Source organism: Panthera uncia, chromosome X (genome assembly GCF_023721935.1).
Source record: "Panthera uncia isolate 11264 chromosome X, Puncia_PCG_1.0, whole genome shotgun sequence".
In the NCBI taxonomy this organism is placed as follows: Eukaryota; Metazoa; Chordata; class Mammalia; order Carnivora; family Felidae; genus Panthera; species Panthera uncia.
This window is the reverse complement of record NC_064817.1, coordinates 40099965-40116576: the sequence shown is the minus strand read 5'-3', so window position 1 is coordinate 40116576 and position 16612 is coordinate 40099965. Positions and strand designations below refer to the sequence as shown.

General features: G+C 41.8%; 1 protein-coding gene across 2 annotated transcripts in view; it reads left to right on the top strand.

The window, feature by feature from the left end:
* Positions 1–5589: 5589 nt before the first annotated feature.
* Positions 5590–16612, top strand: part of ZNF182 (zinc finger protein 182) — a 29844-nt gene continuing 18821 nt past the window's right edge. The window contains exons 1-3 of one of the 2 annotated variants that reach the window (XM_049643770.1): positions 5590–5820; positions 6157–6244; positions 7120–7178. In XM_049643770.1, the coding sequence (XP_049499727.1) occupies positions 7164–7178 (15 nt within the window). In that variant the 5' untranslated portion in view covers positions 5590–5820; positions 6157–6244; positions 7120–7163. Of the gene's footprint in view, positions 5821–6060; positions 6245–7119; positions 7179–16612 lie in introns of both variants that reach the window. The other variant, XM_049643769.1, reaches the window with a different exon arrangement.

Here is a 16612-nt window from a genome sequence, read left to right as displayed (position 1 = left end):
ACTCACCCTGCTATGTCCAGAAATAAGGGCATTCTGGAACTCTGGGCTGTATGAGCAAATGGCTATGCAATAGATTCTGGAACAGAGAAGCCAGAGGGTTAGACACCTCACCACCTTTCCCAGTGCCATTTCTGTTAGAGACATACACACAAGAAAAGAGAAAGATACTGACATATGCATAAAGATGGGAGGAGACAAAAACAGGGAGAAACCCTGAGATGTCACAAAGAGACGCAGGAAGAGAGGAACTGGTGACACAAAGGACAGATAGGACTCAGGCACTGGGACTCACTATCAGCCTACATCCCCCCACATTCCTTAACACTGTTACACTCTGCTGTCATTAATCATGCTGTACCACTTGATTACCTCCATATCCACTCACTCTGCCCCTCATCGCCTCCATTCCTCCTACTCCGCTCAGCAGTCAGCTCTGTTCACTACATTGTGTCTACTACCACCTCGATTTCTCATGCTCTGCGCAATATGGCCACCATGCCCTCATCTTCTGACCCTCATTACCTCCATTTACCCATTCTTGGCTCCTCCTTTACTTTTATGCATTGTTCCATCCTAATTTACTGGAATCTGTCCCACATTACCCCCATTCAATCACACTCTGCCCTGCATTATGTATTACACATGACACATTACATATATATGCACACTCTACTAATTTTCCACCTCCATTCTTGTTCTTTTATTGCCCCATTCACTTATACTGTCTCTCATCCACTTACATTCATTCACACTATGCCTCATATTATCACAATTTCTTAACCTTCTCCTTATATTACCTCAGTTCTCTCACATCATATTCCTTCACCTCAATTCACTCTCAGGCTCTCATTTTCTACTTTCTCCTCCACTTCTTGACAGTGCATGAAATGACACCCATTCATTCTCACATGGCCCATCCTTCAGCTTTGTTAATTGACTCTGGGCCTCATTCTTTCTCTCATTCACTCTCTGCCCCTTCTTCACCTCTATTCTCTCAAATACTATTCCCTTGTTACCCCCGTTTCCTGGAACTCTGCCCTGTAATACTCCCAAACACTAGCTCAAATTACCCATATATACTCATTCTGTGCTTGGTCACCCCCATTCCTCATTTTCTCTTCATTGACTCCATTGACTCTTACTCTGCCTCTCATTCATTTAAACTCATTTCCAATGTAACCCCATTCCCACTTATCACTCCTGTTTGGCTCATGATTTCATGGCTAGTTGTTTCCATTCTGCCCCATAGTACCTTCATTCAGTCACACTCTGCCTTTGAATTCACCACTTTTTGCTAATACTGGGCCCCATTCATCCATCGCCCCCCGACTTCATTCACTTGGGGCCATGTGACCTTCATCTTTCTCTTTGGCTTATAATAACCACAGTTACTCATCTTCTGTTTTTTGCTTCTATTCCCTCTCATTCTGCCCAACATTAGCTCCATTCATGCACATGCATCAGCTCATTCACCTGGGCTGATTGAAACTGGGATCCCTGGACATTCCTGGAGCCCCAAATCACCCCTACCTAGTCCCAGTCTGCCCCTCATTCACCTCTAGCCATTCCCCTTCTCCCTCATAGTGTCACCACTCAAATCTACCTGATTCATATATTCACATTCTACCACATATACATCTTCAGTCCCTCTTATTCTGTCCCTCGTGCTCTCCATTCTTCCTTCTATGCCTCACGTTACCTCCATTCACTCCCACTCTCCTCCTGAATCCACCTCTCTCACTCTTACGTGCTCCATAAACCATCATTTATTCACACTTTGATCCTTAGTACTCAAAACAACTTGCACTCTACTGCTTTATCAACTCCATTCACATTCACTGCCTTGAATTGCTGCAGTCACTCAGTCTGCTTCCACTTTCACTTTCTGTCACCTTAGACCATGCCTCATTTTCCCATCATTTACTCAGTCTCATCCATAATCTCAAATTAATTCAAAATCTAATGCATAGTCATTTCCTCATGCTGCTCCACGCTGCCCACTTTTCACTCCACTCTACTCGTTCACTTCCCTCCCATCACCCTTTGTCTCTCCTTGCTACCATTCACTCCCAATTTGTCCTTCATTCACCATTATCCACCCCCACCCCCAACCAGTCCCATAGGTCTCCCATTTAATGACACTCAGATTGGCCAAGACAGAAAAGACTGATCTATTGTTCAGGATTCATATTACCAGTGATGGTATATACTACAAATACCAGTGGCTTCAAAAGGATGGAAGGGGATCCCTCTTCCCCTCAGGTAGTTCAGAGCTAGCATGGCAGCTTCAAGATCACCAGAAAACTGGCTCCTGTGCTGTTTCTCTGACAAACTCATTTGCCACCTTATGGTCCAAAATGGTTGCTCACAATTAGCCACACTTCCATAGTTTTGATGAAAATTTTTTTATTTTTTTAAACGTGTATTCATTTTTGAGAGACAAAGAGAGACAGAGCATGAGCGGGGAAGGGGCAGAGAGAGGGAGACACAGAATCTGAAGCAGGCTCCAGGCTCCGCGCTGTCAGCACAGATCCCAACGCGGGGCTCAAACTCACAAACAGTGAGATCATGACCTGAGCTGAAGTCGGATGTTCAACCGACTGAGCCACCCAGGCGCCCCGATGAAATGTTTTTTTTAAAGGTAAGCCCTACACCCAATGTGGGGCTTGAACTCATGACCCTGGGACCAAGAGTCACCTGCTACCAACTGAGCCAACCAGGCACCCCTTGATAAAATGTGTATTGAGAGCAATTGTAATGATGTCTAACTGGTGAGGTGGGGGGCCTGTGGGTGGGAGCATCACATTGTACAGACTCTGTGGTGGGACCAGTTCCTGTTAGCTTTCCACACCCTTTCACCTTGCTACCTGCTGCTTAGACCACTGTATGAGGAGGTTGCATCTGCAGGGACTGATGGCAGAGGATGCTCAGGAAAGAGTGGGAGTCTGAGCTCTTCAGCGCAGAAAAGCTGGTCTCACATAGCTTATGGATGTGCACTATGAACTCTGAAACAGTTTTGAGGGGCTGTATCACTGCCTTAGGGACATTTCTGGAGCTGGCAATCACTGTACCCCAATACCCACCAACCCAAAGGATTCTCCCTAAACACAGGGGTGTGTGTGTACAAGGTGGTGGGGAACGGGGCTTCTAAGATGGAAGAGGCTAGGTTGGGATGGGATGGGACCTACAGGTCCAGCCCTTCCAACTTCCCACCTTCTAATGCATTTAGAGAGCTGACATGTTTGTACCTGATAAGTGCTGATCCTTCAGGGAGCAAGAGATAGGAGTTACTCCTCTGTTTTTTCTCTTTGCCTGCTAGGGAGCTCCATCTATATTCCCTTTTTTTTTTTTTAGTGCTTATTTATTTATTTTGAGATGGAGGGAGGAGCAGAGAGGGAGAGAATCTCAAGCAGCCTCTGCGCTGTCAGTGCAGAGCCCGACTGGGGGCTCCATCTCACGAACTGAGAGATCATGACCCGAGCTGAAATCAAGAGTCAGATGCTCAACTGACTGAGCCACCCAGGCACCCTCCCCCCCTACATTTTTTTAAGTTTATTTTATTTTGAGAGAGAGAGAGAGAGAGAGAGAGAGAGAGAGAGAGAGAATATCCCAAGCAGGCTCCGCACCATCAGCACAGAGCCTGATGCAGGGTTCAAACTCACAAACCCGTGAGATCATGACTTGAGCCAAAATCAAGAGTCAGATACTTAACTTACTGAACCACCCAAGCACTCTGCTCCACCCATATTTCTGGTAAAAATGTTCCTTGGTTAGTTTTAATGGTTCTGGGATGAGGACCCTCAGATACTTTCCAAAAGTTCTGGGGGATATTGAATAAACAAAAGAAAAAATATTATTGGGTAGAAGTTAAGAATCCAACCCTGGGAAACTCTGTGACCTTGGGCAAGTTACTGAGTCTCTCTGGGACTCAGTTTCCTCATCTGACAAGTGGGGGCCATGGGAGTGTTCACAGATGGTGGGGACTATCTGAGGCAGGTCACGTCATATGCTTCACACAGTGTGTGGCACTCAGGAGATACTGAGCTAGGTCTGAGTCCCATTATCACTTGCTGGGCTTGTTGGCAGGAGCCACAGTGTTTTTCCTGCTTTTGCCCTTGCCCTCTGTGGCCTGTTCTCCAAAGTAGCCTGTAGATTATCTTTTAATTTTTTCCTTCTTATTTTTTTTATGTTTTTATTTATTTTTGAGACAGAGACAGAGCATGAGCAGGGGAGGGGCAGAGAGGGAGACACAGAATCCGAAGCAAGCTCCAGGCTCCGAGCCGTCAGCACAGAGCCCGAGGTGGGGCTCGAACCCACGGACTGTGAGATCATGACCTGAGCTGAAGTCGGAGGCTTAACCGACTGAGCCTCCCAGGTGCCCCATTTTTTCCTTCTTATTAAAAAAACCTTTATGCATATACATTTCTATTTTTATTTAAATAATAATAAAACATGCAGTACTTACTATGTGCCAAGTCTTGTTCTAAACCCTTGATAAGTATCAATTCATTTGTCATTGTCCCCATTTTATAGATAAGGAAAGAGCACAGAGGAGTTCTGCCCTAGGTTACAAAGCTGGTAGGTGGGTGTTTGAAACCAGACTGTCTCCATAAATGTTTGTTTGGTTAGTTCTGTCTTCTTCCCTTGCTATATTCCCAACGTCTAGAATACTATGTGTCATTCAGGAGGTGCTTAAGCACATCCCTGTGAAGCTCATGTTCTAGCGGTGCAAGACTCACGATCAACAAGAATTCTTGATTACTTCTGAGGGGTCTTTTAAAAATCTTTCCCTTCTTATGGCTTCCCATTATGTCTAGAATGAAGCATGAGCTCTGTTCCTGCCAGAGGAGGCCCTACAGCATCTGGCCCCACCCACCTCTCCCACCCTCACACCTCCTACACTCCCAACAAGCTGCCACGGTTTCCGTTCCTCTAACACACCAATTTAGGTTTCACTTCCGGGCTTTTGGAACTGCCGTGCCCTCCACCAGAAAGCTCTTTGCTTCAGCTATTCGTGTGGCCGGCTCCTTTTGGTCAGCGTGTCTGTCACCTCCAACGAAAGGAGTTCGATCCTGCCCATCCAAAGAAAGCATCCTTTCGTCAGTCACTACTTAACACATTCCTTACACCCCGGGGTGGGTGTGTTCTAGGTGGCCGTTTATTTATCTTTAGTTTGTTTGTATACTGTCCTTCAAACCCCCAGCTCTAGCCACTGGATGGAGTCAGTGTGACCTTTCCTTACCTCCCAGCCTTTGTGCACGCTGGGCAATGCTGCCACGCATCCCGTCTTCGTGTTCAATTACACCTGTAAACCTGATGCTGCCCTTCGGGTTCAAGATACCAAATTCCTGCCTGCCAGAATTTTTCTTAATTGGGCAATTCCCCTCCTCGCCATAAGGAAAATGGTTTTTGAAATCTCAGGAATGACGGCCTCTGCAGAACAAAATAAACACCTGCTCCATAGGTGATGGCAGCCAGCGAGGTGAAGAGACACGGTGGACACGGCCACCTCAAAGCAGCCGCGCGGGCGCAGCCATCTTCTCTCCGCGCAGGCGCAGGCGCAGGCGCAGGCGAGGCGCAGGCGCAGACGCAGGCGCACGCGCCCCAGCCCCATCTCTTTCGCGTCCCGCCGGCGGGAGGGGGCCTGGTGGTGACTATTGGCTGACGCGGGCTCAAAGACCCCGCTGAGCGTGCGCACACCAGCCTGCTGCAGCCCTGTAGGCTGCGGAGCCCGAGTCGGTCCTGAAGCGGAAGTGTTGCTCAGGGCCAGTTCTTCTAATGGTCTGCTCTGTAGTGAGCAGAAAATCTATTGTCGAGAGGGTGAGAAAGAGGAGGGGGGATGGGTTGAGAGGGCGAGTGCTAGGGGTGATGGGCCAAGTGATGGGGAGTTCTGGAGGAACGAAGGAAGGGGGATTTGGGAGGATCATTGATGCGGGGAGTTGTGGGGTGATGGGAGACTGAATGAAGGTCTCTGGGGCATGATGGTGGACAAAGTTACGGGACTAGTCAGGGTTGAATGGGGCTTATTAAACGTTGACTTTAACACGTTTTCCGGCACAGTGACTTGCGCTAAGGGTTCTTACGCACTCCTCATCAGGCGCCTCCTTAGGCGCGCCCCACCTTTTCCTCTCCCCTCTCCCCTCGCCCACACCCCAGCGTAGGGGCCTGGTGTGAATGCTCCAGCCGAAGTGAATCTGCACCCGAAGGCTTCCTTCTGGCTCCTGGGCAAGCCGGCCCCAGTGAGGTGAGGAGGAGAAGGAAGAGGTACCTGAGTGGACTCACTTCGGGGCATGGGGGTTGGGGTGGGCGAGGCCTGGTGTCGCGGGGTCTGGGGGGATCATGGGGCTTTAAAACGTCATGGGGATGATAGTTTTTAAAAGTTCATTTTACTTGGTGTATGATAAATACTAACACATTTGAATTACAGATTAAAAATAGAAGAAAAGAAAATCAAAAGGAATTGATTTTTATCCCCCTGCATTTAAATGTCCGGTCCATTCTTAGCAAGTTTTTAGTGGGTATTCGGGGTATGCGTTTTTAAACTTTTAACAGTTTGAAATGGGTTCCTGCAATTTTATAACCTAACTTATTTTCATTTAGAAGTTTACTGTGATTCAGCTTAAAAATTTATTCTCTAACATTTAAAAAAACTTAATTTAGATATACGTACAGAGAAATATACAAATACTAAAGCATACAGTTCCATACAACATTTTTAATAGGTCTGTAACATTTCACTCCTTGTATTTCCTTACTGATCGCTTATTATGAGTCACAGGATTAACTTCGGCATTCAGAAAGTCAGTGCTGAGGTGAAGGTACTTACAGAGAAGTTGTGATGCATTAGAATACATTATTTCATTAGGTAGAATGCCTAGAATTACAATTTCTGGGTCAGTACACAAGTATATATAGAAAAAAAACCCTTTTGTGTTAGATGCTCATGTAAGGAAGAGAGTCAAGAATACACAGGTGGTTGTTGAAAACTACATGGTTGCCCAAACTTCCACAGAATGGCCTCATGCCCCGCTAGTGTGAGGGGAATTTCTAGGCAGATAATTCTGGGCATATAAACCTTATGGGTTCTCTCATATGCTGTACACTTTTCCATTCTTCCAGCTCAGCTTTCACACATCTCTGCCTTTTCCCAAGAAAATCAGGAAATGGCCAAACCCCAGGTAAGTATGCTGTTTCTTCCCCCCCCCCCCCTTTTTTTTTTTTTTTTAACCATGGACGTGATGAGCGACTTAGGAATCTCTGACCTAATAGGAAATTATTTGTAAATAAGCATTAGGATCAGGGAAAATGAGAGACAGCAAGGCCAAGTTAGAATGTAGACATTAGGGTGTGACAGATACTAACATTGACTTACAGATTTCTCTTTGAGCTTCTGGCAGCCAGAGGGAAACGTAACCAGGAACCTGGTTCACCTTACTCCTCAGGAGAGAGTGCACTGAGTTCTCAGGGAAGTAAAGGTTTCCTGTGTTTGCCTTCCAAGGCATTTCTTTTCTGAGTCTTCATGTGGTTGGTGGAATTGTCTTCAACCACAGCCTAGTGATAAATGCAGTCGCTGGTTTCCTACAGATATTTCTTTTTTTTTAATTTTTTAATGTTTATTTTTTATTTATATTAGAGAGAGAGAGAGAGAGAGAGAGAGAGTGCGAGCAGGGGAGGGGCAGAGAGACAGAGACAGAATCTGAAGCAGGCTCCAGGCTCCGAGCTGTCAGCACAGAGCCTGACACAGGGCTCAAACCCATAAGCAGTGAGATCATGACCTGAGCTGAAGTTGGATGCTTAACCGACTGAGCCACCCAGGCGCCCCTCCTGCAGATATTTCTTACAGCATTTCTCACTGAGCTGGAGACATGGTGTCAGAGTATCCTTTGGGAATGAAATATGTCAGGGAACTTGCTTTTCTTGAGATCGTTTTTCTGAAGTAATTTTATTGGTCAGACTTTGGATTCTCATTTAGCCAAGAGACAAAGTCCTACAGGTGCTCACAGCCAACCAATGTTTTTCTTTCACTTAAAAAATTTTAAAAAAAATTTAAATGTTTATTTTTGAGAGAGAGAGAGAAAGAGTGAGTAGTGGAGGGGCAGAGAGAGAAGACACAGAATCTGAAGCAGGCTCCAGGCTCCGAGCTGTCAGCACAGAGTCTGATGCGGGGCTTGAACCCACAAACTGTGATATCATGACCTGAGCCTAAGTCGGAGGAAATTTTTACTCATCATAATTCCCTGGAGATTCAGACAAGTTGTCAGTTCTTTCCTTTTTTATTGCTGGGTGGTATTCCATGGTATAGATGTACCGTAGCTTATTTATCCATTCTCCTGTTGAAAATCATTTGGATTATTTCCAGTTTTGGCAATTACGAGTAAAGCCACTTTAATATTCATACACAGGTTTTTGTGTGCACATATGTTTTCATTTCTCTAGAATAAATATTGGATTTCTGGGTCTTATGGTAACTGTATGCTTAACGTTTTAAGAATCTGCCAAATTGTTTTCCAGAATAGTTGAATCATTTTTCATTTTCACCAGCAATGTATAAGAATTCCAGTTGCTTCACATTTTTGCCAGCACTTGGTATTGTCAGTATTTTTTAATGTTTATTTATTTATTTTGAGAGAGCATGAGCGTGAGCAAGGGAGGGGCATAGAGAGGGAGAGAGAGAATCCCAAGCAGGCTGATCGTGACCTGAGCTGAAATCAAGGGTTGGACACGTAGCCAACTGAGCCATCCAGGCGCCCTGGTATTGTTAGTATTTTTAATTTTAGTCATTCTAGTAGTATAGTTATTGTTTCATCATGCCTTTAATTTGTGTTTCACTAATAGCTGATGATGTTTAAGACCTCTATATGTTTCTTTACTTTTTGTATATCCTCTTTGGCGAAGTGTTCAATCAAGTCATCTGCCCATTTTAAAATTGGATTGTTTTCTCGCTCTTGAAATTGGGGAGAGTTATTTATGTATATTGTTTACAAGTCCTTTGTCAGACACAAGTCCTTTGTCAGATACGTTTGTAAATATTTTGTCTATATTTCTTCAAGCCACGTCTTTTCATTTGCTTAGTGTTATTCACAGAGCAAGAATTTTTAATTTTGAAAATGGCCAATATATGAATTATTTCCTTCACACACGGTTATTTCAACATCACGTTTAAGAATTCTTTGCTGGGTCTGGGGTGCCTGGGTGTCTCATTGGGTTGAGCATCTGACTCTTGATTTTGGCTCAGGTCATGATCTCAGGGTTTGTGGGTTCAAGCCCTGCATTGGGTTCTGCGCTGACAGTGCAGAGCCTGCTTGGGATTCTCTCTCTGCCCCTCCCCTTCTTGCTCTCTCTGTCTGTCTCAAAATAAATAAATAAACATTAAAAAATAATTCTTTGTTGGATCCTAAGTCATGAAGATTTTTTCCTGTTTCTTCTATAAGTTTCATAGTTATTGGTTTTCCATTTAGATCTGTGATCTCTTTTGTGTTAAATTTTATATAAGGTGTAAGGATTAAGTTGAGGGTCATTATTTTGCATATGGAATTCCATTTGTTCTAACCCCATTTGTTGAAAGTATAATTTTTCTCTTTTGAATTGCGTTTGCAGTTTTGTCATAAATAAATGGGCTGTGTTTGTGGATCTGTTTCTGGACTCTGTTCTGTTGATTTATAGATCTAACCCTCTGCCAGTACCACACTTTTTTAAAGTTTTTATTCAAATTCCAGTTAGTTAACATACAGTGTAATGTTAGTTTCATGTATACAATATAGTATTTCAACACTTCTATACAACACCCTGTGCTCATCCCAACCAGTACCCTCCTTAATCTCCATCACCTGTTTAACCCGTCCCTCCACCCACCTCCCATCTGGTAACCATCAGTTTGTTCTCAATAGTTCAGAGTCTGTTTCTTGACTTGACTCTTTTTCCCCTTTGCTTGTTTGTTTTGTGTTTTAAATTCCACATAAGTGAAATCATATGGTATTTGTCTTTCTCTGACTTACTTCACTTAGCATAATACTCTAGCTCCATCCATGTCGTTGCAAATGGCAAGATTTCATTCTTTTAAATGGCTGGGTAAAATTCCATTGTATATGTATACACCACATTTTCTTTTCTTTTTTTTTTTTTTAAGTATTTATTTATTTATTTATTTATTTTTTTAATATATGAAATTTACTGTCACATTGGTTTCCATACAACACCCAGTGCTCATCCCAAAAGGTGCCCTCCTCAATACCCATCACCCACCCTGCCCTCCCTCCCACCCCCCATCAACCCTCAGTTTGTTCTCAGTTTTTAACAGTCTCTTATGCTTTGGCTCTCTCCCACTCTAACCTCTTTTTTTTTTTTTTCCTTCCCCTCCCCCATGGGTTTCTGTTAAGTTTCTCAGGATCCTCATAAGAGTGAAACCATATGGTATCTGTCTTTCTCTGTATGGCTTATTTCACTTAGCATCACACTCTCCAGTTCCATCCATGTTGCTACAAAGGGCCATATTTCATTCTTTCTCATTGCCACGTAGTACTCCATTGTATACACCACATTTTCTATTAATCAGTTGATGGACACTTGAGCTGCTTCCATCATTTGGCTTTTGCAGGTAATGCTGCTATAAACATCAGGGTGCATGTTTCCTTTTGAATTAGTGTTTTTGTATTCTTTGCGTAAATACCCAATAGTGCGATTGCTGGATCATAGGGTAGTTTTATTTTTAACTTTTGAGGAGCCTCCATAGCTGTTTTCCAAAGTGGCTGCACCTGTTTGCATTCCCACCAATAGTGCAAGAGGGTTCCCCTCTCTCCACTTCCTGGCTAACACCTGTTGTTTCGTGTGTTGTTGATTTTAGCCATAATGGCAGGTGTGAGGTGAAACCTCATTGTAGTTTTGATTTGAGGAGTGATGTTGAGCCTCTTTTCATGTGTCTGCCATCTGGATGTCTTCTTTGGAAAAATGTCGATTCATTTCTTCTGCCCATTTTTAATTGGATTATTTGGTTTTTGGATGTTGAGTTTTATAAGTTCTTTATATGTTTTGGACAATAACCCTTTATTGGATATGTCATTTGCAAATATCTTCTTCCATTCTCTAGGCTGCCTCTTAGTTTTGTTGATTGTTTTCTTTGCTGTGCAGAAGCTTTTAATATTGGTATAGTCCCAGGGGCTTATTTTTGCTTTTGTTCCCTGGGCACAGAGACATATCTAGCAAGAAGTTGCTGTGGCAGATGTCAGAGAAGTTACTGCCTGTGTTCACTTCCAGGATTTATATGGTTTCAGGTCTTATAGTTGGTCTTTTATCCATTTTGAATTTATTTTTGTGTATGGTGTAAGAAAATGGTCCGGTGTCATTCCTCTGCATATTGCTGTCCAGTTTTCCCAACACCATTTGTTGAAGAGGTACTATTTTTCCTATTGGATATTCTTTCCTGCTTTCTCCAGGATTAATTGACCATATAGTTGTGGGTTCTATTCTGTTCTATTGATCTGTGTGTCTGTTTTTGTGCCAGTACCACACAGTTTTGATCACTTTGTAATATAACTTGAAGTCTGGAATTGTGATGCCTCCAGCTTTGCTTTTCTTTTTCAAGGTTGCTTTGGCTGTTTAGGGGCTTTTGTGGTTTCATACAAATGTTAGGATTGTTTGTTCTAGCTCTGTGAAAAATGCCGTTAGTATTTTGATACAGATTGCATTAAACGTGTAGATTGTCCTTTGGATAATAGACATTTTAACAATATTTGTTCTTCCAATCTGTGAGTACAGATTGTCTTTCCATTTCTTTGTGTCATCTTTAGTTTATCAGTGTTTTATAGTTTTCAGAGTACAGATATTTTCACCTCTTTGGTTAGGTTTTTATTCCTAAATATCTTATTGTTTTTGGTGCACTTGTACATGGGACTGATTGCTCAATTTCTGTTCTGCTTCATTATTGGAATATATAAATGCAACAGATTTCTGTATGTTGATTTTATATCCTGCAACTTTACTAAACTTGCTTATCAGTTCCAGCAATTTTTTGGTGGAGTCTTTTGGGTTTTCTATGTATGGTATATTGTCATCTGCAAACAGTGAACATTTTACTTCTTCCTTGCTGATTTGGATGCCTTTTATTTCTTTTTGTTGTCTGATTACTGTGGCTAGGACTTCCAGTACTGTGTTGAATAAAAGTGGTGAAAGTGGACATCCCTGTCTTGTTCCTGACTGTAGAGGAAAAGGTCTCAGTCTTTCCCCATTGAGTATGATGTTAGCTTTGGGGTTTTCATATATGGCCTTTATAATGTTGAGGTATGTTCCCTCTAAACCTACTTTCCTGAGAGTTTTCATCATGAATGGATGTTCTATTTTGTCAAATGCTCTTTCTGCATCTATTGAAATGATCATATGGTTCTTAACCTTTCTTTTCTTTTCTTTAAAAAATGTTTAACATTTATTTATTTTTGAGAGACAGAGCATGAGTTGGGGGAGGGGCAGAGAGAGAGGGAGACACAGAATCCAAAGCAGGCTCCAGACTCCAAGCCGTCATCACAGAGCCAGACGTGGGGCCCAAACCCACGAACTGCAAGATCATGACCTGAGATGAAGTCAGACACTTAACCAACTGAGCCACCCAGATGCCCCTTAACCTTTCTTTTCTTAATGTGCTGTAACATGTAGATTGATTTGCAAATATTGCAACTCAGGAATAAATTCCACTTGATTGTGGTGAATGATATTTTTCATGTATTTTTAGATTTGGTTTTGTAGTATTTTATTGATAATTTTTGCCTCCATGTTCATCAGGAATGTTGGCCTGTACTCTTTTTTATTTATTTTTATTTTTTGTTTCATTTTATTTTTACATTTTTTTCTTTATGTTTATTTATTTTTGAGAGAGAGAGGGAGAATGAGCAGGGGCGGGGGAGAGAGAGGGAGACACAGAATCTGAAGCAGGCTCCAGGCTCTGAGCTGTCAGCACAGAACCCGATGCAAGGCTTGAACTCACAAACTGTGAGATCATGACCTGAGCCGCAGTCAGATGCTTAACCGACTGAACCACCCAGGTGCCCCTGGCCTGTACTTTTTTAGTGGTGTCTTATCTGGTTTTGGTGTCAGGGTAATGCTGGCTTCATAGGATGAATTTGGAAGTTTCCTTCCTTTTCTGTTTTTTGGAATAGTTTGAGAAGAATAGGTATAAACACTTCTTTAAATGTTTGGTGGAAATAGGGGAGCCTGGGTGGCTCAGTCACTTAAGCATCTTACTCTTGATTTTGGCTCAGGTCATGATCTCATGGTTCATGAGTTCAAGCCCTGTGTGTGGCTGCACACTGATAATGTGGAGCCTGCTTGGGATTCTCTCTCTCCCCCTTGCTCTCTGTCCCTCCGCCACTTGTGCTTTCTCTCACTCGCTCTCTCTCCATTTCTCCAAATAAATAAATAAATAGATAAGCTTTAATTAGGCAATTTTTTAAAAAACCTCTAAATATTTGGTAGAATTAGCCTATGAAGCTGTCTGGCCCTGGACTTTTGTTTGTTGGGAGTTTTTTGATTACTGATTCAGTTTGTTTGCTGGTTATCAGTCTGTTCAAGTTTTCTATTTCTTCCTGTTTTGGTTTTGGTAGCTTATATGTTTGTAGGAATTTATCTGCTTCTTCCAGGATGTCCAGTTAGTTGGCATATAGTTTTTCATAGTACTCTCTTATAATTACTTGTATTTCTGTGATGTTGGTTGTTCTGTGTTGTCTCTCATTTGTGATTTTATTTATTTGTGTCCTTTCTGTTTTCTTTTTGATAAGTCTGGCTAGAGGTTTATCAATTTTATTAATTTTTTTCAAAGAAATAGTTCCTGGTTTCAGTGATTTGTTCTGTTTTTTTTAAATTTAATTATTTATTTTTTAAAATTTATATCCAAATTAGTTAGCATATACTACAACACTGATTTCAGCTGTAGATTCCTTAGTTCCCCTTTACCCATTTAGCCCATCCTCCCTCACACAACCCCTCCAGTAACCCTCAGTTTGTTCATATTTATGAGTCTCTTCTGTTTTGTCCCCCTCCCTGTTTTTATATTATTTTTGTTTCCCTTCCCTTGTGTTCATCTGTTTTGTCTCTTAAAGTCCTCATATGAGTGAAGTCATATGATTTTTATCTTTCTCTGACTAATTTCACTCAGCATAATACCCTTCAGTTCCATCCACGTAGTTGCAAATGGCAAGATTTCATTCTTTTTGATTGCCGAGTGATACTCCATTGTATATATATACACCACATCTTCTTTATCCATTCATCCATCAGTGGACATTTGGGCTCTTTCCATACTTTGGCTATTGTTGATAGTGCTGCTATAAACATTGGGGTGCATGTGCCCCTTCAAAACAGCATACCGTATCCCTTGGATAAATTTTTTTTTAATGTTTATTTATTTTTGAAGGAGAGAGAGACAGTGTGAGCAGGGGAGGGGCAGAGAGAGGGAGACACAGCATCTGAAGCGGGCTCTAGGCTTTGAGCTGTTAGCACAGAGACCAACTCAGGGCTTGAACTCACAAACTGAGATCACGACCTGAGCCAATGTTGGATGCTTAACTGACTGAGTTGCCCAGGTTCCCCTGTTCTATTATTTTTTAAGTTTCTGTATCATTTATTTCTGTTCTAATCTCTATTATTTCCTTCCCTCTGCTGGTGATAGGCTTCATTTGTTCTTTTTCTAGCTCCTTTATGTGTAAGGGTAGGTTGTTTATTTGAGAGTTTTCTTGCTTCTTGAGGTAGGCCTGTATTTCTGCATACTTTCTTCTTAGGACAGCTTTTGCTGCATCCCAAAGGCTTTGGAGAAGTGTGTTTTAATTTTCATTTGTTTTATGTATTTTTTAATTTTTTCTTTGATTTTCTTGTTGACCCATTCGTTGTTTGGTAGCATATTGTTTAACCTCCATATATTTATGGTCTTTCCAGATTTTTTCTTGTGGTTAACTTCAAGTTTCATGGTGTTGTGGTTCAGAGAACCACATAGTATGAATGGTATGATTTCAGTCTTTTTGTATTTGTTGAGGTCTGTGTTGTGACCTAATATGTGATCTATTCTGGAGAATGTCCCATGTGCCCTTGAAAGTAATGTGTATTCTGCTGTTTTAGAATAGTATGTTCTGAGTATATCCATTAAGTCCATCTGGTCCAGTGTGTCATTCAAAGCCATTGTTTCCTTATTTATTTTCCATTTAGATGATCTGTCCCTTGATGTAAGTGGGATGGTAAAGTTCCCTACTATTTTGTATTATTATCAATTAATTCCTGTAAGCAGTTGGTTAAGCATCCAACTTTGGCTCAGGTCATGATCTCGCGGTTCATGAGTTTGAGCCCCATGTTGGGCTTTGTGCTGACAGCTCAGAGCCTGGAGCCTGCTTCAGATTCTGTGTCTCCCTCTCCCTCTGTTCCTCCCCTGCTTGCACTCTGTCTTTCTGTCTCTCAAAAATAAGATTAAAAAAATAAATAAAATGAGTCTCTTGTATTGGGTGCCTGGATGGCTCAGTGGGTAGAGCATGTGACTCTTGATCTTGGGGTTGTGAGTTAAAGCCCCACATTGGATGTAGAGATTACTGAGAAAATAAAATCTTCAAAAAGTGAAAAATAAAATGAGCCTCTTGTAGGCAACATATAGGTGGTCTTGTTTTTTTATCCATTCTGACACCCTATTTTTGTGATTGGAGTTTTTAGTCCATTTACATTCAGAGCAATTATTAATAGATATGTATTTGTTGCCATTTTATTTCTTGTTTTGTCATCATTTCTGGAGATTTTCTCTGTTCCTTTCTGGTCTTTGTCACTTTTGGCCTTTCCATTCCACTCAAAGTGTCTCCTTTAGTATTTCTTGCAGGGCATGTTTACTGGTCACAAACTCTTTAATATTTGTTTGTCTGGAAAACTCTTTATCTCTCCTTCTGTTCTGAATGATAGCTTTGCTGGATAGAGTATATTCTTGGCTGCAGATTTTTCCCATTCAGCACTGTGAATATATCATGCCACTCCCTTCTGGTCCATTTACATTCAGAGTAATTATTGGTAGATACGTATTTTATTTGTATTGCTTGTTTTGTGGTTGTTTCTGGAGATTTTCTCTGGTCCTTTCTTGTCTTTCTCTCATGTTTTGCTAATTTTCTTTAAAATTTTTTTTAATGTTTATTTATTTTGAAGGAGAGAGAGACAGAGTGTGAGGAGGGGAGGGGCAGAGAGAGAGATAGAGAATCTGAAGTGGGCTCCAGGCTCTGAGCTGTCAGCACAGAGCCCAAAGCAGGGCTCGAACTCATGAGCCGTGAGATCCTGACCTGAGCTGAAGTTGGATGCTTAACCAACTGAGGCACCCAGCCCCCCCATTTTGCTCATTGTCTTTTAGTGATATATTTGGATTTCTTTTTATTCTTTTCATGGTTATTAGTGGTTTTTGATAGATGGTCACCATTAGGTTTGTGTATAACATCTTCTGCAAATAGCAATGTATATTGATGGTCATTCCAGTTTGAACCCATTCTTTTCTCCTCCCCACATTTTAGGTATGTTATATTTTATATCCTTTTTTTGTCTGAGTTCCTTCACTGATTTTTACAGAAATGATCTGATTTTGCAGAAATATGCAGAAATATTTTTTACTGCTTTTGTA